At 45.5% G+C, this 24,360-nt stretch overlaps 1 protein-coding gene across 1 annotated transcript in view; it reads left to right on the forward strand.

Moving 5' to 3' along the window:
* The window catches only part of LATS2 (large tumor suppressor kinase 2), a 104,466-nt gene that overhangs the window by 15,205 nt on the left and 64,901 nt on the right, over positions 1–24,360 (forward strand). Inside the window, exon 2 of the mRNA XM_080662113.1 lies at positions 10,715–11,244. Coding sequence (XP_080518239.1) covers positions 10,909–11,244 — 336 coding nt within the window. The 5' untranslated portion in view covers positions 10,715–10,908. The remainder of the gene's footprint in view (positions 1–10,714; positions 11,245–24,360) is intronic.

Below are 24,360 nucleotides of genomic sequence, written 5' to 3' on the forward strand. Positions count from 1 at the left end.
GGGGGGAGCAGTTAGGGGAAACCAGGTAGGCAGGCAGGTGAGCGATTAGGAGCCAGTGGTCCAGGATTGTGAGAGGGATGTCCAACTGCCAGTTTAGGGCCTAAACCGGCAGTCAACATCCCCGAGGGGTCCTGGATTGGAGAGGGTGCAGGCTGGGCTGAGGGGACCCCCCTCATGTATGAATTTCATGCACCGGACCTCTAGTGTATAAATAACCAGACATGGTATTGAATAAAATCAATGGGACACAACCCAGCTGGTGTGGCTCAGTGGTTGAGCATTGACTCATGAACCAGGAAATCACAGTTTGATTCCTGGTCAGGACACATGCCAGGCTTACGGGTTCAATCACCAGTATGGGGCAATCAGGAGGCAGCTGATCAATGATTCTAATCCTTGATGTTTCTATCCCTTTCTCCCTCTCCTTTCCTCTCTCTGAAATCAATCAAAACATATATAATTTTTTACAAAGGTTTTTTTAAAAAAATTTAATAAATATTTATTGTTCAGATTATTACAATTGTTCCTCTTTTTTCCTCCATAGCTCCCCTCCACCCAGTTCCCACCCCACCCTCTGCCCTTACCTGCCCCCCCCACTGTCCTCATCCATAGGTGTACGATTTTTGTCCAGTCTCTTCCCACAGCCCCCAAACGCCTTTCCCCCTGAGAATTGTCAGTCCACTCCCTTTCTATGCCCCTGACTCTATTATATTCACCAGTTTATTCTGTTCATCAGATTTTTTATTCACTTAATTTTTAGATTCACTTGTTGATAGATATGTATTTGTTGTTCATAATTTTTATCTTTACTTTTTTCTTCTTCCTCTTCTTTAAGAATACCTTTCAGCATTTCATATAATACTGGTTTGGTGTTGATGAACTCCTTTAGCTTTTTCTTATCTGTGAAGCTCTTTATCTGACCTTCAATTCTGAATGATAGCTTTGCTGCGTAGAGTAATCTTGGTTGTAGGTTCTTGCTATTCATCACTTTGAAAATTTCTTGCCACTCCCATCTGGCCTGCATAGTTTCTGTTGAGAAATCAGCTGACAATCCTATGGGTGCTCCCTTGTAGGTAATTAACTGTTTTTCCCTTGCTGCTTTTAATATTCTCTCTTTGTCTTTTGCTCTTGGCATTTTAATCATGATGTGTCTTGGTGTGGTCCTCTTTGGATTCCTTTTGTCTGGGGTTCTGTGTGCTTCCTGGACTTGTAAGTCTATTTCTTTCACCAGGTGGGGGGAGTTTTCAGTCATTATTTCTTCAAATAGGTTTTCAGTATCGTGCTCTCTCTCTTCTTCTGGCACCCCCATAATTCGGATGTTGGTACGCTTGAAGTTGTCCCAGAGGCTCCTTACACTATCTTCAAGTTTTTGGATTCTTTTTTCTTTATGCTTTTGCGGTTGAGTGTTTTTTGCTTCTTTGTATTTCAATTCTTTGCCTTGATTCTTGCGAACCCCTAGTCTGCTGTTGGATCTCTGTATATTATTTTTTATTTCAGTCAGTGTATGCTTAATTTCTAGTGGGTCCTTTTTCATATCCTCGAGGGTCTCACTAAATTTATTGGCCTTTTCTAGGAAATTCTTGAAAAACCTTATAACCGTGGTTTTAAACTCTATATCCAGTCATTTGCTTTCCTCCATTTCTTTCATTTGTGATCCCTTTCTTTGTCTCCACATTTTTGCTGCTTCCCTCAGTTGGTAGAGTAGCTTTGTTTGCTAGGTGTCATGTATGGCCCAGTGGCTCAGCCTCCCCAGTTACCTGAGGTAGACACTCTTGGTGCACCCCTTTGTGGACTGTGTGTACGGCCTTGTTGTAGTTAAGTCTTGATTGTTGTTGGTATCACTGGGAGGAATTGACCTCCAGGCCAATTGGCTGTGAGGATCAGCTGTGTCTGTGCAGGAGAACTGTGCTGGAGACAGCCTTATGAGACAAGTCTTGCAAAATTGCAAAAGCCTCTGTGCTCAGCTTGTATGGAGCGGAGCCTCAGGGCTGAGCAGACAGCCTTGGCTTCCCGTCAGCCCTGCCCTATGAGGCCCCTGGGTGTCAGTGTCCCTCTGTTATCGCTGCAAGCCCCTCTGAGAGAAAGCCGCCCTTGAGTTTCGCCCGCTGCCAGACAGTCCAGTTTCTCCCCCAATGAATCTGGATTCCCAGATTCTCACCCTGAACTGGAGTTCAGCGCAGTTGGGGGCTTCCGTCTTCCCCCCGCTAGAGAAAGCCAGTGGCACACTCAGCAGTCAGTCCTCTCTGCGCACACTTGGGTGTGCGCCTCCAGACCTCTGCCTTTCGCGGCTCCCCTGAGTTTCCGTGCGCTCCTCTCTTTTCCTGACAGTCCAGACTCCCCCTGTATGAGTCTGGGACCCCAGGGTCTCACCCGGAACTAGGGTTCAGTGCAGTTGGAACTGGGGTTCAGTGCAGTCGGGAGCTTCCATCTCTCTCCTGCTAGAGAAAGTTAGCCAGGCACTCAGCCACCCGTCCTCTCCACGCCTGCATCTCCATACCTCAGCCTTTTGCAGCTCCTCTGAGTCTTCGGGTGCCCCTCTCTTTCCTTCTAGTTGTAGAATTTCCACTCAGCCAGCTTTCCTGTGGTTCTGGATGGTGTCCGTTCTGTCTTTTAGCTGTAGTTTTGAAATTGTTGTGCGAGGCAGCAGTTTAGGTGTTCACCTATGCCGCCATCTTGGTTTCTCCAATAAAAACATATTTTAAAAAATCAGTGCGGTCCTAGCTGGTTTCGCTCACTGAAGGGATCCTGGGTTTGATTCTGGTCAAAAGTATGTACCTTGGTTTCAGGCTCCATTCCTGGCCCTGGTTGGGGTGTGTGTGGGAGGCAACCAATCAATGTGTCTCTCCCTGCCACTCTCTCTAAAAATCAGTGGAAAAATATCCTCAGATGAGGATTAAAAAAAAAAAATACAATATAAATCAAGGAATACAGACCATATAGGTCCATGGATATAAAGTTAAAAAACTGGTCAAACTAACCATTGGTGTTAGAAGTTGTGAGGGTGGTTCATTGAAGTGTTGGTCTGTTGTGCGTGGGAGCTTTGGGGTTGTACTGATAGACTCCTTGATCCAGATGCTGTTTGTAAGAGTGTGCTCTTTGTGAACATTTGTTGATTTATGTTTTGTACATTTAAATAAAAGTATGGTTCTGGCCTGGTATCTCAGTTGATTAGAGTGTTGTCCCTATACACCGAGGTTGAGGGTTCAATACCCAGTCAGGGTGAAACTTGACAATAAATGGATCCAGGCTGTCTGTCACTACTTGAGCCAATTAAGCAGGGATGGGGTTGAATCATATATGATTGTTTTTATTTTCCAGTATTACTGGCAGCATGGGAGAGCAGGAGGTCATCCACAAAAATCTGCTCTGCCCACCACCCCCATAAGCCAGCTGCTTATATTGGGTAGAAGGACAAAGATTACTTAGGGAAGTAGGCAACAAGAATAAGAATAGATATAATAGTTACAGATGACAGACAATGCAGGCTGGGGTTCGCAAATCTTTCCAGGCAGTTCTCAGATAAGGAGAATGGACCTCATTTCCAGGTTAACTTCCAGGTCCTGGGGTATACAACTCCCAGCCAGGTCAGAATGTGCTTTCTTTAATCAAAACAAAACAATTACAGTTAACAGAGCATGATTAATATTTCTCATAACTATAGTTAGTCTCCACTATTCTATTTCTTCCTCCCACCCCTAACAATGGCACACACAGGAATCAACCAATGAATGCATAAATAAGTGGAACAACAAATTGATATTTCTCTCTTTCTCCCTCTCCCTCTTCCTCTCTCTAAAATCAACCAGAAACAAAAAAAAGTAAGTTAAACTTAAATACATTACTCCTACCTTCCCCTAAAAGCCTCACAGCTGTTCTACCTTTTAGTAGCTCCTTTTCAGACTGAATTCTAGGGAGCACATTCAAGCTTCTTTTGCTGTCCCTAACTCCCTTTGTGTCTGCCAGTGAGGATGTCCCATGTCCTGGCTCTGACTTCCTCATAGCTTTTTTTCTTCAATGTGGGCCATCTTTGTGGCCCTTGCCCTTTCTTAGCTCCTTCTCTTTAGTCTGCTGGTGTCACTCAGTGGTCATTGACTGCTGTTCTGAGATGTCATTTGGGAAGGACAGGAACTCTCTCTCCCTCACCTAACTGCTCCATTTCATGGCTCTGTAACTAGGTCACTAGCTGGGTAAATGTCCCATGTGCTGGTGGCTCCTCATTTATGTCTTTAAGCCCAGACCCCAGGTCAAGGTGTAACTAGTTCCTGAATACAGCCCCCCTTGCTCCCAGGGGTTGCTGCTCCTTATCCAGTTTTCATCATCTACCTAAAGTCTATGGTTGTCCCTTCCAGGCCACCTTCCCCCTAGCTTCCAGACTCAACTCCCTAAAGGGTACTTTTGGGCATATTACTCCATAGCTTAACTGCAAACAGTGGTTCCCCATCTTCTGCACTGAGTCCAGACAGTTAACATGGCTTTGGAGAGCCTTTCAAATCCAGCCCCTTTGCACCTCCTGTTCTCATCCCTCCTCTACTCTTCAGGAAGAGCCTCCACCCCACATATCTAAACCTGGTGGGTGGGTGGTGCCTACAGCCTTCACATTCTTCTGCTGTTTTGTATATGCTGTTCCCTCTGGCTAGAAATTCATTCTTCCTACTCTTATATTTGGTTATCTCTGCTTCAAACAGTTTTCTGACTTTTTCCTTTATTCTCCCATCCGTTAAATGTTTTGGGTTTTTTTTTTTCTCCTTTTCTGCATCTCTGTCTTTGAGGCTGTTTGTTTGCCTACCACACCTTCACTTCTCTCTTGACTGTGAACTTGCTAAAGGCAAGGTTTTATTCTTCTCTATCTGGGCAGTGCCTGAGATTTAGGTATTTGGTATGCAGATAGCATGTGGGTGGGGTAGATGAGTGGATTGGGGGAGGGAGAGTTGGGATGAATGTATTTGCTTACTGTCAGGCCACTGCTTTGCTTTGATTGTTTATTGTGAAGATTTATCTCTTCTCTGTTTTAGGATACAAGTTATATGTTTGTAAATTCCCCTAGGAGAAGCTATACCTTGTGCCTCAGTTCTCAGACACCATCACTCAGGAATCTCCAAATGTGTTTTGTTGGAATGTGACCTTGGGTTTCATAAAATGAGGTATTTCGCAACAGATGCCTAGACCAGGAAGTCACTGAAAATGAGTGTGGTTTGCAGTATTTTACACTAATTAAGCAGAGCTCTAGGGTTCTGGCCCATGGCCAACACAGAGCTAGGGGACTCAGTTCCCACATCTGTAGTTCACTATCTGCATAGCCTTACAACAGTCCTTTCAGTGATTTTGATATGGTAGATGTCATGAACTAAAATATGGGTTTCATGTTGAAAGTGTATTTAGTCTGGTATTTTCTTTCTAAATGCAGGCTGTCTTCTCTGAGCTACCTTAAGAAAGGCGATGCGCCGAAACTGGTTTGGCTCAGTGGATAGAGCGTCAGCCTGCGGACTGAAGGGTCCCGGGTTCGATTACGGTCAAGGGCATGTACCTTGGTTGCGGGCACATCCCCAGTAGGAGGTGTGCAGGAGGCAGCTGATCGATGTTTCTCTCTCATCGATGTTTCCAGCTCTCTATCCCTCTCCCTTCCTCTCTGTAAAATATCAATAAAATATATTTAAAAAAAAAAAAAAAAGGAAAGGCGATGGTTATGACCCTCCATCCTCCCACTGAAATGAGACTTTGCATCAGCAGGATGCAAAGGTGATTTCTTTCCTGGGTTCTTATCCAGGTGGATTCGAAGAATGAAGCCACAGACAAAAGGTGGTATATGAAAAGGTGGGAATTTATTGGAAACAAGCACAGACTCCCATGTAGGGACAGGGTCCTGAAGGGGGTAGCCCACTAAGCCTTTTTTTCTAAGGTTTATAAAGGCTGCAGTTCTTTGTGTCCTGATATTCCCTTCTCTTTGGTCACTACAAGCAGCTTCAAAGCTCAAACCCACATGGGGCCCCTTCAGGGGTAGAATTCTCTAACTCCTGTGAAAATGTTTTCCTCTTCCATTTGTCAGCATTTCTCTATCCCCTGTGGCTTTTCCCTATCTTCTGTGAATGGGTGTCTTCCTCTCCTCTTACCCTGTGGCACCTTTTGTTCTTTGTGAATGTATGCCTTTTGGCAGCTCCATGGCCCTTACCTTTGTAGTCCTCCCCCTATGGACCCACTTTATTTCTAAAACTCCCTAAACCTGCCTATTTTAGCCCTAAAAACTCCTTTCACCACCTTTAAAAAAGTGATTTCAATGTCATCTCTTGGGGTTTTCTGTTGTATATGGTTATGTAACAGATAACTCTTAGAACAAGCTTGACACATAGTATATACTGGTTAAATATTAGTTATCCTGATTTTTTTTCCACATGAGAATGTCTGAAGCAGTTTCTTTTCACAGTTCTAAAATTTCTTCCTTTTATTATTATTTTTTTAATGTTTTTTTTTTTTTTTTAAATATATTTTATTGACTTTTTACAGAGAGGAAGGGAGAGGGAAAGAGAGTTAGAAACATCGATGAGAGAGAAACATCAATCAGCTGCCTCCTGCACACCCCCTACTGGGGATGTGCCTGCAACCAAGGTACATGCCCTTGACCAGAATCGAACCTGGGACCCTTGAGTCCGCAGGCCGACGCTCTATCCACTGAGCCAAACCGGTTAGGGCTGTTTTGTTATTTTTTAAAAATATATATCTTTAATTGATTTCAGAAAGGAAGTGTCCTAAGTAGATCCCGGGAAAGGATCTGGGGTGTTTATCTAAGTCGTCCCTTGAGATAAACTTTAACCGTGCAGGTGTGGGACAGTCAAGTAGTTGCTAGCAAAGAGGCTACTCTACACAAACAGGACCAAGGGCAGGCTTAGTACCAAAAAAAACAGAAGCTTTAATTTAAAGTTTAAGCGTACGCAAAATAATTCAATTAACTGCCAGAGGAATTACCCACACAAAACATATGCAGATGCAAATCACACAGCACTTGATTACTCACACAATTCCTGGTGCTGCGGGTACAGGCTTATTGGGGATCCCGGTGGTGCTGTCCTCTGGGGTCCAGCAACTGGGCTGGTCTGGTCCTGATGCAGGGAGCTGGCATTCCTCACTTGAGAGGTTGGTCGGGTCTCAATCGGGAGTTACTAGCCGTTCTTCTGTCATCTGGCAGGAAGAGGAGCGTGGAGCCGCGTCGCTTGCTGGACTGACAAAAGGATGTGCCTTTGTGGCTGTCTTGACAGGCAGGCGAGCACGTTAGCTGGTCTGAACCCCCATTTTTAAAGCCTGTACTGCACCTCGCAGCAGTCCAGGTGGCTATCAATGAATTACGTCAGTGCACACATATTAATCTCAAACAGGGCGAGGGGCTACATGTGGTTATCTAGGGAGAGTACATTACTCACTCAATTGGTTATCTTGACAAGTCACTCTGAGTCAGTAACTGAAGTTCAAATCCTTATCTATGAGGTACACACGCTTCAGGTCAGTGGGGAATGTGTCCTTAATTTCATACTTTAAGTTTCAAGGGAAGTTAATGTAAACATTTTAAAATCTTCTTAACATTTTTAGGCATTTTTAAAGCATTTTTAAACATTTTTATATATAACTACAACAGGAAGGGAGAGGGAGAGAGATAGAAACATCAATGATGATCTGCCTCCTGCATGCCCCCTATTGGGGACTGAGCCCACAACCTGGGCATTTCTGACCAGGAATCGAACCGTGACCTCCTTGTTCATAGGTTGATGCTCAGCTACTGAGCCACACCGGCTGGGCCATTCTCTCTTTAAAGAATGCTCTTTGGGTCAGTTTTTCTTTGAGCCTGGAGGGCATGCAGGCTTTTGCCTTTACAATCTATGGGCCTCAGTGCTCGGTAGTGGCAGTTAATTTGAATAGGACACAGGCATTGTCTCACTCAGTGTTCTTACCATGTGTTATCATCTGCTCCTTAGAGGGAGGGTGTAGAAGATTGAATGACTTGCCCAAGGTCACCCAGATAAGCAAATTGAGCTAGATACTTTGCTGGCTGGGAAGGGCCCTGTCAGTGGTTGGTCTTGATTTTATTTTCTGAATGCAAGAACAACAGTATACAGTGAATTGGGCCTGTGGTAGGTCGGTATAATCATTGTTGGAAAATGCTGAAGTCGTTGCTGATCTATGCTTACAACTTTAATTTGTTCTTAGTCTGGTCACAATGCACTCCAAGAAAACACCCACCTAGCCCTAGCCGGTTTGGCTCAGTGGATGGAGCGTCAGCCTGGGGACTGAGGGGTCCCAGGTTCAATTCCAGTCAAGGGCATGTGCTCGGTTGCGGGCTTGATCCCATTGTGAGGCATGCAGGAGGCAGCTGATCAATGATTCTCTCTCATCATTGATGTTTCTAATGGTATCTTTCTCTCCCCCTCCCTTCCTCTCTGAAATCAATAAAAACATTTAAAAAAGACACCCACCTGTCTATACTATATAAGTGTCAATTTCTACAAGAAAGATATTTTTACTTTGATATTTAGGAAAAAATGGTGACAAGAAGTTGACATGTTTATAAACAATCAAGGAAGTAGTTACCTTGAAAGTCTCCTGATACCTTGTGCTGGAACTATTTTCAATTGCAATATAGGACATCTTTGATGTGATAATTTTCTGGTTTCTTTCAGGAAATTTGGGAAGGTTTTATCAGGCAAACTTTCCAAAGAGATAGAACAACCACAGCTTTAGGTGGGTGAGAGGTTGGTAAAGCCCCAGGATAAAGGACAACGGTATGAACCAGACATTGATTGCTTATATAGGGGTGGGAACATCCAGCCTGTGGCTGTATAAGCCCATGAAATCATTTGGTCTGGCCCTGTCAAGGCATTAGTGTAACCGGACAATCAATGGATCCGTGCTGCCTGTCACTACTTGAGCCAATTAAGCAGAGACGGGGTTGAATCCTTTATGCGAGTTTATTCCAATACTGCTGGCAGTATGGTAGAGCAGCAGGTCATCCACAAAAACCTGCTCTGCAGCCCCCAATAAGCCAGCTGCTTATATAGGGTAGGGCAAAGATTACATGGGGAAATATGAATTATAGGTATGGGGAAGTATGGATTACAGGCATGGGGAAGTAGACTATACAGGCTGGGGTGGGACTCCATTGTTTGGACAACAAGGTTGTTAATCTTTCCATGATAATAGGCAGGTCTTGAATGAGAATGAACCACATTCCAAGGTTGACTCCTAGGTCCAAAGTTGACTCCCACGTCCCGGGGGCATACTACTTCTAGCCAAGTTAGAATGTCCTTTCTTTAACCAGAATAAAGCAATCATGTTTATTCCAGTTAACTGTCATGATATTTTGAGTTTAATTCAAAAAGGTCCACCACTTGCGTCTATAGATGCTTATGGTGTGCAAATGGTTAATAGAGCATGATTAATATTTCCCATAACCATAGCCAGTCCTCAGTATTATATTTTTACCCCTAACATTAGGGTTGAGAATTAAATGTTCGTTCAAATTTTTAATTTGATAATTTTATATGGCCCTTGAATTATGTTATAAATATCCAAATAGCCTTTAGCAGAAGAAAGATTCCCCACTCTTGATTTATTAGGAACAAGCCAGAAATTCAAGACCCTGTGTAAGAAAGTTTTGCCCCATACTTAAGCTGTGGATTTAGAAATGAAATATATAACAATGAGTATTCTTGCCTTGAGCAGAATATTTATTAGTATCAGTTTGTGGAGATTGGCTTTATTGTAGATTACATAGTCCACGAAACATCTTGGGACAACCCTGGATATCATGTGCTCTAACCAGAGTCAAACTGCTTTATAATTTGAGAGGTGATGGTGATATGGAATTTTTGGACTGGAACCCGGATTCTTTGTCCGCTGGAGTCGAAGAATGAATCCACAGAAGGTGGTATAGCAAAGGTGGAAATTTATTGAAGAACAAGTACAGACTCCCATGTGGGGAAAGGGAAAGATTCTCACAGTACAGACTCTCACTTGGGGAGGGGGAAAGAATTACACAGACTTCCTGTTTCCGTGGTTTATAAAGGCTGCAGTTCCTGTGTCCTGATATCCCCTCTAATTGGTCAGTATTCCCTTTCCAATTGGTTACTATAGTAACTCCTGAGGCCCTCTTCCCTCATTGTCCTTTCCTCTCATTCCTTCTGGGCTTTCTTCCTCCTTTTTTATTTTGTAAATATAGACCTCTTGGCTACTCCCAGTTCCTTTATCTTATGTAGATGTAGCAGTTGCTTCAGTGTTATGGAGATGCGGATTGGGGCGAGGCCTGTCAGGAGGAGGAGATGGTGGGAGGTTGGCAGGCCAGCCTGCCCCATTAGGGTCCCATCATGGCTGGGCCAGCTCGGGGGAGGGGCCACAGGTGATTGGCTGATGGGCCCCGCTCCCATATGGGGTGAGGGTTTCCATGGGGGTCAGCTGCCAGGGTTGCTGCTTCCTTGTCTTATGGAAATGTAACTGCACCTGGCTTCCTTGTGTTCTGGAAATGTACCTTCTCCCAGTCTGTAGCCCTGTGTTTTTTTCATGGACCCCAGTTCTAAAAATTCCCTAAGCCTGCCTATATTCCCCTAAAATTCCTGTTTCAATGGTTTCTTTCTTGATCTTTCCAAGTGGAATATTTTCAAGATAATTCCATTTCTGAAAAGTGTTATGTGAAAACCACAAATGAACATTGTCTTCCCATCCCCATCTTCTTTTTCAGATAGTGATGATCTTCAAATTGAAGGCTCTGAAAACTTTTAGTTCTCTATAAGAACTACAAAAATTGAAGGAAAGAAAATGTTTAAAAGGAAATTGTTTTGAAACTATGTTTACAACTAACTGATACTGTTCAGTTTTTCAAAATAAAACCCTTTAAGAAGATTGTATTTATGGTAAGAAGAAATTGGACTTAAAATGAGGCCAAAGACTTTTCCTGCCACGACTTACTCTGGAAACAGTCGGCAACGACTGCAGGAGATTCGTGAGGGGCTGAAGCAGCCCTCGAAGTCTTCCACTCACGGGCCACCTGTGGGACCAAGTGACACTTCCCTAGACACCAACGTCCTTGGGGGCAAGGATATTGCCCGGCAGCAGCAGCCAAGAACTGCCCCAAAGTTTGGCCCGTACCAGAAGGCCCTGAGGGAGATCCGATACTCCTTGTTGCCCTTCGCCAATGAATCAGGTCCCCTGGCCTCTGCCGAAGTGAACCGACAGATGCTGCAGGAGCTGGTGAACGCTGGCTGTGACCAGGTGGGGTGAGCTGCCAGGGCCTGTGTGGCCATCACAGTAAGGGTTCCCCATAAAGATGGTTTGAGTGGTTCACTATTCAGAGAAGAGTTTCCAGGTTAGATCCTTTCTCTCCAAAAGGGTCTTTTTTTTTTTTTTTCCAAAAGGGTCTTTTTAGCTGCTTTTTCTATTCAGGCAAAATCCAGAATTTTCTGAATTGGGCCACATGTATGTCCTGTTTTGTCCTTGAGAAGGGCTCTCACATGGAGCTCTTTCTTTGGGGTTTAGTTGGGCTTATTCTAAACTGTCATAGGGAAGAGGAGAATCATTTCCCTTATCTTGTTTTTGGTTTGTGCAAAAGGGGAAGGTTGATTAACAGAAATTGGTAATCCTTGACTGTTTTCTGTTATTTAAAAAACAGTTGATGTGCCATTATAGGAGATGCAACTATATTACATCTAACTTCGCATATTAAGAAACTAGAGGCCCAGTGAATGAATTCGTGCACGGGTGGGGTCCAGCCGGCCAGGCCCCAATCGGGGCGGATCGGGGCGAGGCCTGTCGGGAGGAGGAGATGGTAGGAGGTTGGCAGGCCAGCCCGCCCCATTAGGGTCCGATCAGGGCTGGGCCAGCTGGGGGGAGGGGCCACAGGTGATTGGCTGATGGGCCCCGCCCCCAAATGGGGTGAGGGTTTCAATCGAGGTCAGCTGCCAGGGTGAGGGGCTGTGGGAGGTTGGCTGGCCAGCCCCATCCCCGATTGGTGTGGGGGCAGCCAATCAGGGCGGAGCTGGCTGGGGGGAGAGGCAGCAGGCCAATTGGGGTGGTGGGGACCCATCAGGGGTGGGGCTGGGCAGGGGCTTCAGGAGGTTGGCCAGCCTGTCCCACCCCCAGATCAGGCCAGTTTGCTGGCCACAGTGGGCGTCATAGCGACCAGTTGTTCTGGTCGTTACGGCGTTCTGGTCACTGGCTTTTTATATATATAGATGAGAAAGACTAGAGAAATCTTTGAAATGGTGGCAACCCAGGCTGCTTTCTCAGTTGCTTAAGAATAGGGACACATTAGTGGATGTGGTACTGATCATGCATAAATACACAATTTATAGCTATACCTTTATGATCCTGTTAGCAGTTCACAAAGCTAAATAAAACCCAAGTTGAGGGTCAGGGCCATATAACATGGAACCAGTGCTCACTTCAGCAGCACGTATACTAAAATTGGAACAAAGCAGAGAAGATTAGCATGGCCCCTGCACAAGGATGACATGGAAATTCGTGAAGTGTTCCATTTTTTTCTTTTTCTTTTAAATAGATTTTTATTGATTTTAGAGAGGAAGGGAGAGGGAGAGAAATAAGAAACATCAGTGATGAGAGAGAATCATTGATTGACTGCCTCCTGCATTCCCCTTACTGGGGAGAGCGCCTGCAACCCGGGCATGTGCCCCGGCCAGGAATCAAACAGAGACCTGGTTCACAGGTCAACGCTTAACCACTGAGCCATGCCAGCAGGCAGAAGTGTTTCATATTTTTATTGGTGATTACAAAGTAGTCACGGGGTTGTAAAGTATAGCATAGGGAATAGGTACCCGGTGGGTACTAGAAATATTGTTGGGGAGGGATGGATTCTTTCTAAAGTATATGATTGTCTAACCATTATACTGTGCAACTGAAACTAATACAAAATAATATTGAAAGTAAGCTGTAATTGAAAAATAAAACTAAAAACACACAAATAATATGGAACCAGTGTTGAGCCAAGGTAAAAATGTAATTAGTAAAATGTAACTAGTAAAAATGTAGTTCCTTTATAAAATGGCTACTGAAAGCAAGTCCTAATTACCATCTGTCATTTGAAAAGTCAGAGTTGCACGAAAATGGAAATAACTTTGGTATTTTTGCTGCCTTGGAAAATTATGATTTCATGGTCTAAGCACATCAAGATGGCTTCAGCACTTTTGGTTTCTTAGAAATATTCTAAGTATGCACTCTTGGCATCACAGTCACAGGAAAAGGCTAACAGTGCCCTCTGTTATGTCCCAAAGTAATCTCAATCCTCCTATTGTAGTTTATTACTATAGAATTTACCTAGAGAATTTACATTTCTCTGATGTTATGTTCATGAAATGAACCATGTATTTTTTAGAGCCTTCCTTGACACTTTGGGATATACTGTGACTAACTTGTGTATAGAGAGCATTGTTATGTTGAAAGTTGCTTTTATGAAGCCCAGGATCATGAATGATGTAGTGTGGAGTATTCCAGCAGTGGAAGCTGGCAGCAAAGGCATGACCTTTCTCATTCTGAATATATGAAGTTAGATATGCTGTCAGGTACTGCCCCTGTTGGACTGACATTGCTGAGACTTGCAACCCAACAGTAAAGCTATAACTTTTCTTCTGCAAATTACTTGCAAACAAAAGAGGTACTCAGAGCTGGGTATTCTTTGCAGTTGTGTTTTTAGCTCTGACAGAAAGAAACAACTCAAACAAATAATCCAAAATACAGGTGGGATCTCATTGTGGTAAAATCCATTAGTGATGATTACAGTGCAAGAAATAATAAAGCTGGTGCTGTTTCCAATACAGTAAAATACAAATACAGTTAAATTGAGGATCACACCAGTAAAGTTCCCATAAACATTTATGTTAATTGCTAGTAGAAAAGACTCCCTTTACCACATTTTAATACTCTTGAAATAATTCAATCAGTTGGGCCCTAGCCGGTTTGGCTCAGTGGATAGAGCAGCCGTGGGCAAACTACGGCCCGCAGGCCGGATCCGGCCCGTTCGGCTGTTCTATCCAGCCCGCGGAGCCAAAAGAGTGGAGGGTTCTCTTGCTCTCCCCTCCGCTCCTTTACTTTGAATTTATATTAGTTCACACAAACACTCCATCCATGCTTTTGTTCCGGCCCTCCGGTCCAGTTTAAGAACCCATTGTGGCCCTCGAGTCAAAAAGTTTGCCCACCCCTGGGATAGAGCATTGGCCTGTGGACTGAAAGGTCCCAGGTTCAATTCCGATCAAGGGCACATACCCGGGTTGTGGGCTTGATCTCCAATAGGAGGCCGTGCAGGAGGCAGCTGATCAATGGTTCTTTCTCATCATTAATGTTTCTATCATCTCTCTTTCCCTCTCCCTTCCTCTCTGAAATCAATAAAATATATTTTAAAAGATAATTCGATCAGTTGGGTGTATAGTGTTACCTTATAAATTTAAAATAGCTGTGCCTTCCCAGTTATCCTCCAACTCAGACTCTTTTGGTCCAATAGAGGTTGCATTTGCTTTCAGAGAATTCTAGTTGGAAAGTCACTCACTCTGTGAACCCAGATAATGTGAGAGGAAAAGATTAGCAGTGCCTCTAAAGCTGTATATATCTTGAATAAAGCAGATTGTTCCAATTCCAATATAATAGGTACAGGGAATTCCTATTTTTGGAGCTTTTCCTCTTTGTCTTCAATTGTAGTGCCTTTTAATTGAGGTGGTTTTGCTCTCTTGTATTTTGAATCTAAGTACCATTTTAAACCTTATATAGCAACTAGAGGCCCGATGCATGAAATTCGTACAAGAGTAGGCCTTCCTTCCCCCAACTGCCACCACTGCCTTCCCTCTGGCACCTGGGACCCAGGCTTTCCTCCAGCTGTCAGCAGGCACCCAGGACCCCGGCTTCCCTCGCAGCCCTGGCTTCGTCCAGAAGGACATTCAGTCTAATTAGCATATTATGCTTTTATGATTATAGATGGACTCCATGTTTTCCTGATTATAGGTATTTAGTGGTGATACACACTTCCATATGCTGTATTCTGTCTGTTGCATATGCATACATACAAACACACTTTACCATTTTATTTGGACTAAGACTTATTAAATATATTTGAGTGTTTATGGATGAGTATTTTTTTTAAATTGTTACAATGAAATTTATGTAAGAAAAATACATGATTCCTAAGCATATAGCTCAGGGACTTTTACCCAGCAAATTGCACCTATGTAACTAGCAGGTATGGGTATATTTTTAAATAGTAATTTCTGGAAAAGTAGAGGACTTTAAGTATTTTCTGTGTAATGGCATAATGTAGAAGTCAAATGGTACAATGTTCATAAACGTTTTGCACATAAATTACTAAAGACATTGCCCTAACCGGTTTGGCTCAGTGGATAGAGCGTCAGCCTGCGGACTGAAGGCAGCCGATCGATGTTTCTCTCTCATCGATGTTTCTAACTCTCTATCCCTCTCCCTTCCTCTCTGTAAAAAATCAATAAAATATATTTAAAAAATAAATAAATAAATAAATTACTAAAGACATGAAAATTTTTATGGGGAATAAAAAACAAGACCAATAGACTTATATTCCTTAAGGAAGGAGCTGCTATTTAAATATAGATGTAAGGAAGTGGAAAGATAAGTATTTAGTTAGAGTGTCATTGGACACTTTAATTACTGGAATAAATAATAACTTCTATTTAGCTTTTACTTTTTATTTTATTTACTAGGGGCCTAATGGATGAATTCGTGCACCTTGAAAGGAACTGTGGGCTGTGAGGCTGTGGTAGGCACAGGGGCAGGTCTCGGCCCATCCTCTGTGCTCCCGCCTGGCCCCACCCGCTGCGGCCCCGGTCCTCTGTCTGCCGGCAGCCCTGGTCCTGCTGCCACCGCCCCCGCTCCCACGTGCTGACGGCACTGGCCCCTCTTGCACCTGCTGATGGTGATTGGAGCGATTGGGGCTGGCGCCAGCAGCAGGTGTGAGCGAGGCCAGTGCCAGCAGCGGGTGTGAGCAGAGCCGGTGCTAGCAGTAGTTGCGAGCACCAGTCAGGACCGTGGCATGCAGGAGCAAAGAATTTTCAGTAACCACCAGAGGTTTGCCCTGATGACAGCGACCAGTGCCCCACCTTGGTCTGGCACTCTGCCCTGCCCCCATTGTTACTGATCTGTGTCCCCAGCTAGTGCTGGTTACATGTGCTTGTTTCACGCATGTGATAGGAAGGACAGCAGTGCTCCCTTAGTGTGGCCCATGCATGCTGCTTGTCTCACTGTGGGCTACTACGGCCATTGTCAGTGCTTTGTTTGCTGATGTGTGTCCCATCCCTGGTTGGTTATTCTCTGGGACTTCTTTCTGTCTAGCTCTGGCCCCCTGCAGTCCACCAGGCTGGTCCTTCCTAGGGAGCCCTCTCACTTTTCCCCTGTGCCCTATGGCCTGGCCTGCTCCCAGGCACTCTCCCAAAGGCTTCTTGTGGGGTACTTTTGACATCTTGTTTTTTTGGCTGGTTATGTTGCTTCCCACCTTCCTGTGTCTGGATTTGGGCATCTGTTGTGGTTCAACTCAAATTCTTGTTACCACAGGGTCTTCTTGATTCTTCCAGCTGCATATGAGCTGCTCCTTCCACACAGTCATTTATTTCTAACTCCGAAGCGGCCCTTGTTGGCAGATTACTGTGCCCCTGTGCCCTGCCCTCTCTCCTGTGTGTGCAGTGCTGGGGGTGGGGGTGGGGGCAAGTGCCTCTGAGATGTGCTCAGTCAGAGGTGAAAAGAGAGATTTGCAAAGATGCTCCCGTTGACCAACCTTCAAAGAATCCTCAGCTCACTCGTCAGATGCTGGCATGGACAGAAACATGACTTTGCATCATTTACTTTGTTTAGCTCTAACAATGTGCACTATCAGGAACGCTCTAGAGATGCCATGAGAAAGGCTAACACTGAGCCTTTATCTCAGTGACAAGATCCTGCCTCAGGATCACTTCACTGTAATATAAGCATTTTGCTAATGAAAAAGATGAAGTTGTTCCTCTTGGACAGGAATGACTTTTCAGTGTTACTGAACACCCATTGCTGCCCTGAATATTAATAAAAGGAGAAGGAAAAAAGAAACACTTTAGCTTAGGAATGTCAGTAATGTCACAGGAAATTGTATTACAATAGATTTTGGGTGTAGCAGTTCCTTGCCTCCCCTCCCCTCCTTTTTTTGACTTTCAACTTAAATTTGGCCCTGGCAAAAAATAAACTATATACCTTTACCAGTAAAGGTAGGATTTAAAATTACTTTGACAAAACACAAACAAGTCATACCTTTCTACCATATTCCCTCACCCCCTTCTCTCTAATTATTAAAGTAACTAGAGGCCTGCTGCATGAAATTTGTGCACTGATGGGGAGAGGTGTCCCTCAGCCCAACCTGCACCCTCTCCAATCTGGGACCCCTCGGGGGATGTCTTGACTGCCAGTTTAGGACATTCCTCTCATAATCCAGGACTGCTGGCTTCTAACTGCTCACCTGCCTGCCTGCCTGATTGCCCCTAACCACTTCTGCCTGCCAGCCTGATCACCCCCTAACTGCTCCCCTGCTGGCCTGATTAATACCTATCTGCTCCCCTGCCAGCCTGATTGCCCCCAACTGCCTTCCCCTGCCTGCCTGGTCACCCCCAACTGTCCTCCCCTACCAGCCTGATCTCGCCCCCAACTGCCCTCCCCTGCTGGCCTGATGGCCACCAATTGCCCTCCCCTGCCAGCCTGGTTGCCCCAACTGCCCTCCCCTGCCGGCCTGATTGCCCCCAACTGCCCTCTGCTGCCCTGATCTTGCCCCCAACTGCCCTCCTCTGCTGGCCAATTGGGTTCTGATTGGTCAGTTTTTATACCAGTCAGCGTCAAAAGCTTCGCCTCCTAGGCAGCCATTGGCTCCTCACAGTTGACCCAGATTTGGTTCTGATTGGTCAGTTTCTATGCCAGTCAGCGTCTCTGGGCCTATTGGTGGGGCCTGATCAGAAAGGCGGGGCTGATCAGCAGACCCGGTGGAGCCCTAGAGAGAAATGGAGGCGCGGCTGCTGACCAAGCCCGGAAAGAAAGAGAGAGGCAAGTGCTGATCAACAGCTGCCACAGAGGCTATGGATCAGACCCTGCTTCTCTCTTCAGGCTTCTCTCTGGGCCTGATTCACAGCCCCCTCAGCAGTCAATGCTGGGTCACTGTGCCTGCAGCCGTAGTAGTCAGTCCTGGGTCGCCATGGCAACCCAGCACTGACTGCAGAACTGACTTCTGGTTGGTTAAGCCTCCCGGTCGTTGCGGATGTGACAGATCCAGGGTTTTTATATATTAGGATATGTGTTATTGTATAAATTTGGAAAATATAGAAAAGTATAAAAAGAAAATAAAAATTGCCTATAATTCTGTTAGCTCAGGTATGACCACATTTTGGTGTAAAAGAGGCCAAAATTTTTTCTAACGAAAGGAAATTAAAGTGAGGAGGAATGTACCAGTGGTGACAGGTGGAAAAGAGTTTATCACAAAACAATCCTATCTAATAAAGAGGGAATATGCTAATTGACCATCACTCCATCACAAAGATGGCTGCACCCACAGCTGAGGTCAAGTTCCCTTAAGGAGCCTTAACGAGCAATTAGCAGGGACCTGATGCTACGCACTCCCCCACCCCCGTGGGGCTTGACAGGGGACCTCAGGCTGTGCCCCCCACCTGGCAGGGCTTGACAGGGGACCTAAGGCCTCACCCCTCACCCCAGTGCAAGGCCAGGGGACCTCAGGCCATGCCCACCACCTGGCCGGGCATGACAGGGGACCTCAAGGTGCGCTTCCTGTTCTAGTGCTGGCCTAGGGGACCTCAGGCTGCTCCCCCGCCCCAGCGCCAGGCCAGGGGACCTCAGGCTGTGCCCCCCACCCGGCAGGGTTTGACAGGGGACCTCAGGCCAAGCCCCCCACCAGGTGGGGCTTGACAGGGGACTTCAGGTCGCGCCCCCCACCCCGGCACCAGGCCAGGGGACCTCAGACCGAACCCCCTGCCCAACAGGGTTTGACAGGGGACCTCAGGTCGCACCCTACACCCCAGCATCAGGTCAGGGGACCTCAGGCTGCGCCCCCCTGCCTGGCTGGGCTTGACAGGGGACCTCAGGCCGCGCCCCCGCCCAGCAGGGCTTGACGGGGGACCTGAAGCTGTTCCCCCCTACCGGTGGGGCTTGACGGGGGACCTGAGGCTGTGCCCCCTGCCCGGTGCTGGGCTGAAGGACCTGAGGCTGCGCCCCATCACCTGGAGGGGCTTGACGGGGGACCTCAGACCATGCCCCCCACCCAGCAGGGCTTGACAGGGGATCTCAGGCCGTGTCCCCCACCTGGCGGGGCTTGACGGAGGACCTCAAGGCACACCCCACACCCCGGTCTGGGCTGGGGGACCTCAGGCCACGCCCCCCATCCTGGCCCCAGGGCCAGGAGACCTGAGGCTACGCCCCCTGCCCAGCAGGGCTTGACAAGGATGGGACTGGCCAGGTCTGGATCTAGCCCAACTGGGGGGGAGGGCCCGGCTGGGTCTGGGTCTCATGCGATTTCGAGGTGCATGTGGGTGGGCGGGGACTTGACTCTGGGTCCCATGGTGAGCCCCAGACTCTGATAGGAGGAAGGTTTTCATATACATTTTACTAATTTTCTTTCATCTCTGATACTTCTATTATAGAGAAAGGGCAAATGGCAATATTAAATTATTTCCTCTAATTAATCCCCTTTTAATGTGCACGAATTTCGTGCACCAGGTCACTAGTATATACAATATGATCCTAATTCTTCTGTTACAAAATATGCATATGTATATTTCATTATCTAAGTTACCACCAAACCCTGTCAGTGCGCTTCCAGAGTGTGTCTGGCAACTGTCCACCTCCCTTTGTCCCACCACCACACGTCCACCTTCACTCATCCAGATGGCAGTGTCTCCTGACTGTTCCTCCCGCCCTTGTCCCCATCTTTTCCCTGCACAGAGCCCTCCAAGTGATCATCCTGAAACGGAAAAGATTTTGTCATTTCCCTTCTGGAAACCCTTCCCACTGTACTTGGGATGAATTCTTGGCTGGGCAGGTAGAGTCCTCCTGCAACCTCTGGTCACATCACTTTTCCTGCAGTTGGTGCTCTGACATATCTAGCTTTACTGCCTTTTCCCAGACTTTATACACTGGCCCCTGTCTGTGTAATGCCCATTCTTCCTCAAAGGCTTGTCTTGATGTTGTGGACTCAGAAAGCCTTTCTGATCCCTGAGACTAAAACACATCCCTCTGTTTTATCCTCCCTCATTACATTGTAAATTTCCCTTTATAGCATTTATCAGATTTTGTTACTAAGTAGTGATTTTGTTTAATATCTATCTCAACTTTTATTTTTAATTTTAAAATATATTTTATTGATATTTTACAGAGAGGAAGGGGAGGGATAGAGAGAGAAAAACATCGACGAGGGAGAAACATCAATCAGCTGCCTCCTGGACACCTCTTACTGGGTATGTGCCCACAACCAAGATACATGCACTTAACCGGAATCGAACCTGGGACCTTTGAGTCCACAGGCTGATGCTCTATCCACTGAGCCAAACCGGTTAGGGCTCAACTTTTAGATTTCAAGCTCCATGAGGCAATGGCTTTGTTCTGGTCACCATTCTCTAGGACCTTAAACTTCTCAAAAAGATCTGATAAATAAGGGAATGGATAAACATTTTGTTGTAAGTATTTTCATTTAAAAATATTTTTATTGATTTTTTTTTTTTTTTTTTTTTTTTTTTAGATAGAGGGAAGGGGAGGAAGGGTGGGCGGGGAGAGGAGAGAGACACACAGACATCTATTAATTGTTCCACTTATGTATGCATTCATTGGTTCTTGTCTGTGCCCTGACTGGGGATTGAACCTGCAACCTTGATGTGTGGGGTCTAAGCTCTAACCAACAGAGCTACCCAGCCAGGGCTAAATATATATAAATTTTTAATCTTTATTGTTGAAAATATTACATATGTCCTCCTGTCTCCCCCATTGACCCCACTAACGTGCCACTGCCCCGCCCCCCCCCCCCCCCCAGGCCTTCACCACCCTATTGTCTGTGTCCATGGGTTATGCAAATGGGTATACCAGGTCTTTGGTTGATTATCTCCCATCCACCCACCCTCCCCCTTTTCTCCAAGATTCCACACTCTGTTCTATGCTTCCGTGTCTCTGGATCCACTCCATTCATAAGTTTATTTTGTTAATTAGAGTCCACATATGAGTGAGATCAAGTGATGGACTTATTTCATTTAGCTGATACTCTCTAGGTCCCTCCATGGTATCTCAAAGGGTAAGAGATTTTTTTTTTCTTTTTTTTAAAAAATATGTTTTATTGATTTTTTTACAGAGAAGAAGAGAGAGGGATAGTTAGAAACATTGATGAGAGAGAAACATCAATCAGCTGCCTCCTGCACACCCCCTAGTGGGGATGTGCCCACAACCAAGGTACATGCCCTTGATTGGAATTGAACCTGGGACCCTTGAGTCCACATGCTGACACTCTGTCCACTGAACCAAACCCGTTAGGGTGAGATTCTTCTTTTTTAATGCTGCGTAGTATTCCATGGTATAAATGTATCACAGCTTTTTTACCCACTCGTCTACTGATAGGCACTTGGGCTGTTTCCAAATCTTAGCTATTGTAAATTGTGCTGATATGAACATAGAGGTGCATACATTCTTTCTGATTGATGTTTCGGTTTTCTTAGTATATATTCCCAGAAGTGGGATCACTGGGTCAAATGGCAGTTCCATATTTAATTATTTGAGGAAACTCCGTACTGTTTTCCATAATGGCTGCACCAGTCTGCATTCCCACCAGCAGTGAACTAGGATTCCCTTTTCTCCACAGTCCTCACCAGCACTTGTCATTTGTTGATTTTTTGATGTTAGCCATTCTATCTGGTGTGAGGTGACACCTCTTTGTTGTTTTAATTTGCATCTCTCTAATGATCAGTGACTTTGAGCATTTTTTCATATGTCTCTTGCCCATCTATATGTTCACTTTGGAGAAGTGTCTATTTAGTTCCTTTAATCATTTTTAATTGGATTGTTTGTCTTCCTTTTGAGTTCCTTACATATTTTGGCTATTAACCCTTTATCAGATGTATCATTGTGAAATATGTTTTCCCATACATTGGGCTCCATTTTGTTTTTGTTGATGCTTTCTTTTGCTGCTTTTTCTTTTTTTGTAGTTCCATTTGTTTATTTTCTCCTTAGTTTCCTTTGCCCTAGTACAGTGGTCAGCAAACTCATTAGTCAACAGAGCGGCAAACCGCAGCTCGCAAGCCGCATGTGGCTCGTGAGCCACAGTTTGCCGACCACTGCCCTAGTAGATATATCCTTAAACATATTGCTATGAGAGATGTCTGAGATTTTGCTGCCTAGGCTTTCTTCTAGGATTTTTATGCTTTCCCAACTTCTATTTAAACTTAAGTCTTTTTTACATTTTGAGTTTATTCTTGTGAATGGTGTATGTTGGTGGTCTAGTTTCATTTTTTTGCATGTATCTATCCAATTTTCCCAACACCATTTACTGAAGAGACCATCTTGAATCCATTGTATGTTCTCGCCTCCTTTGACAAATATTAATTGAGCATAATAGCTTGGGTCAATTTCTGGGTCTCTGTTCCATTCCATTGAACAATGTGCTTGTTCTTGTGCCAGTACTAGGCTGTTTTGATTATAGTGGCTTTGTAATATAACTTGATATCTGGTATTGTGATCCCTCCAACTTTGTTCTTTCTCAAGATTGCTGCAGTTATTCAGGGTCTTTTTTGGTTCCATATACATTTTTGTAGTATTTATTCCAAATCTGTGAAATATGCTGTTGGTATTTTAATAGAGATTGCATTGAATTTGTAGATTGCCTTGGGTAGTATGGGCATTTTAATGATGTTGATTCTACCAATCCATGAACATGGTATATTCTTCCAATTGTTTATGTATTCCACTGTCTCTTTTTTCAATGTCCTGTAGTTTTCTGCATACAACTCTTTTACTTCCTTTTTAAGCTTATTCCTAAGTATCTTAATTTTTTTTGCTGTAATGGCAAATGGGATTGTTTGTTTGGTTTCTCTTTCTGAGAAATCATTATACTATATAATGAGCTAATATACTAATTAGACTGGACTGCGGAATGACTTTCTGAAATGACCTTCTGGAACAACCAGCGGGCGGGGGGCGGGGTTGTGAGGCAGCCCCAGCTGCCACCACTCGCTGCAGAGCGATCGATGCGGGGAGGGGGCTTCACGATCAATCACCCCGCAGAGGGTGGCGGCAGCCGGGGCTGCAAGGGCCAAGGCAGTCAGGGATGCTAGGGCCTATGCTTGCACAAATTTTGTGCATCGGACCTCTAGTTGCCGTATAAAAAGGCCATTCATTTTTGGGTGTTGATTTTGTGTCCTGCTACATTGCCAGATTCCTTTATTAAATCTAGTCATTTTTTGATGGAGTCTTTAGGGTTTTCTATGTACAATATCATGTCATCTATGAATAATGAGAGTTTTACTTCTTCCTTTCCCATTTGGATGCCTTTTATTTCTTCTTCTCTTCTGATTGTTGTGGCTAGGACATCCCTTCCTGTCCTATATAATAAAAGGCCAATAAGCAAATAGACCGAACGGCAGAACAACTGGTTGCTATGACATGCGCTGACCACCAGGGGACGTGCATGGAACATGGTGGGCGTTGGCCACGGCAGGATGGTGGAGCAGGTGAATGGGGGCGCCAAACCAAGGCGGAGTGCCGGTCACTGTCATCAGGGCAAGCCTCTGGTGGTTACTGAAAATTCTTTGCTCCCATGCGCTGTGGTCCTGCCTGCCGCTCACACCCGCTGCCAGCAACGGTACTGCTCACACCTGCTGCTGTCACCGGAGCTGCCGCTCATACCCACCACTGGCACCAGCCCTGCATGCACCCACCGAGAGCACCTGGTGCTGGTCCCAATCACTTGGCGTCATCAGTAGGTTTGAGCAGTGGCTGCTGGCCCCAATTACCCCTGAGGGCTTCTCCACCTCCCCCTGCTCCTGAGGGCCGATTGAGGCAGCAGCCACCCCTCATACCCACTGACAGTGTCGGCCTCGCTTACACCTGCTGCTGGTGCCAGTCTCAGTAGCTCTGCACTGTCAGCAGGTGAGAGTGGGGCCGGTGCTGTCAGCGCATTGGAGTGGCAGCTGCGGGAGCGGGGCTGAAGGCAGACAGGGGACCGGGGCTGCTGCAGGAGGGGCCAGGTGGGGGCATGAGGATGGGCTGAGACCCACCCCTGTGCCCATCGCAGCCTCACAGCCCATAGTTCCTTTCGAGGTGCACAAATTCGTGCACTGGGCCCCTAGTGTTGAATAAGAGTGGTGAAAG

The sequence above is a fragment of the Plecotus auritus genome (assembly GCF_963455305.1).
Source record: "Plecotus auritus genome assembly, chromosome: 3".
Taxonomy (NCBI): Eukaryota; Metazoa; Chordata; class Mammalia; order Chiroptera; family Vespertilionidae; genus Plecotus; species Plecotus auritus.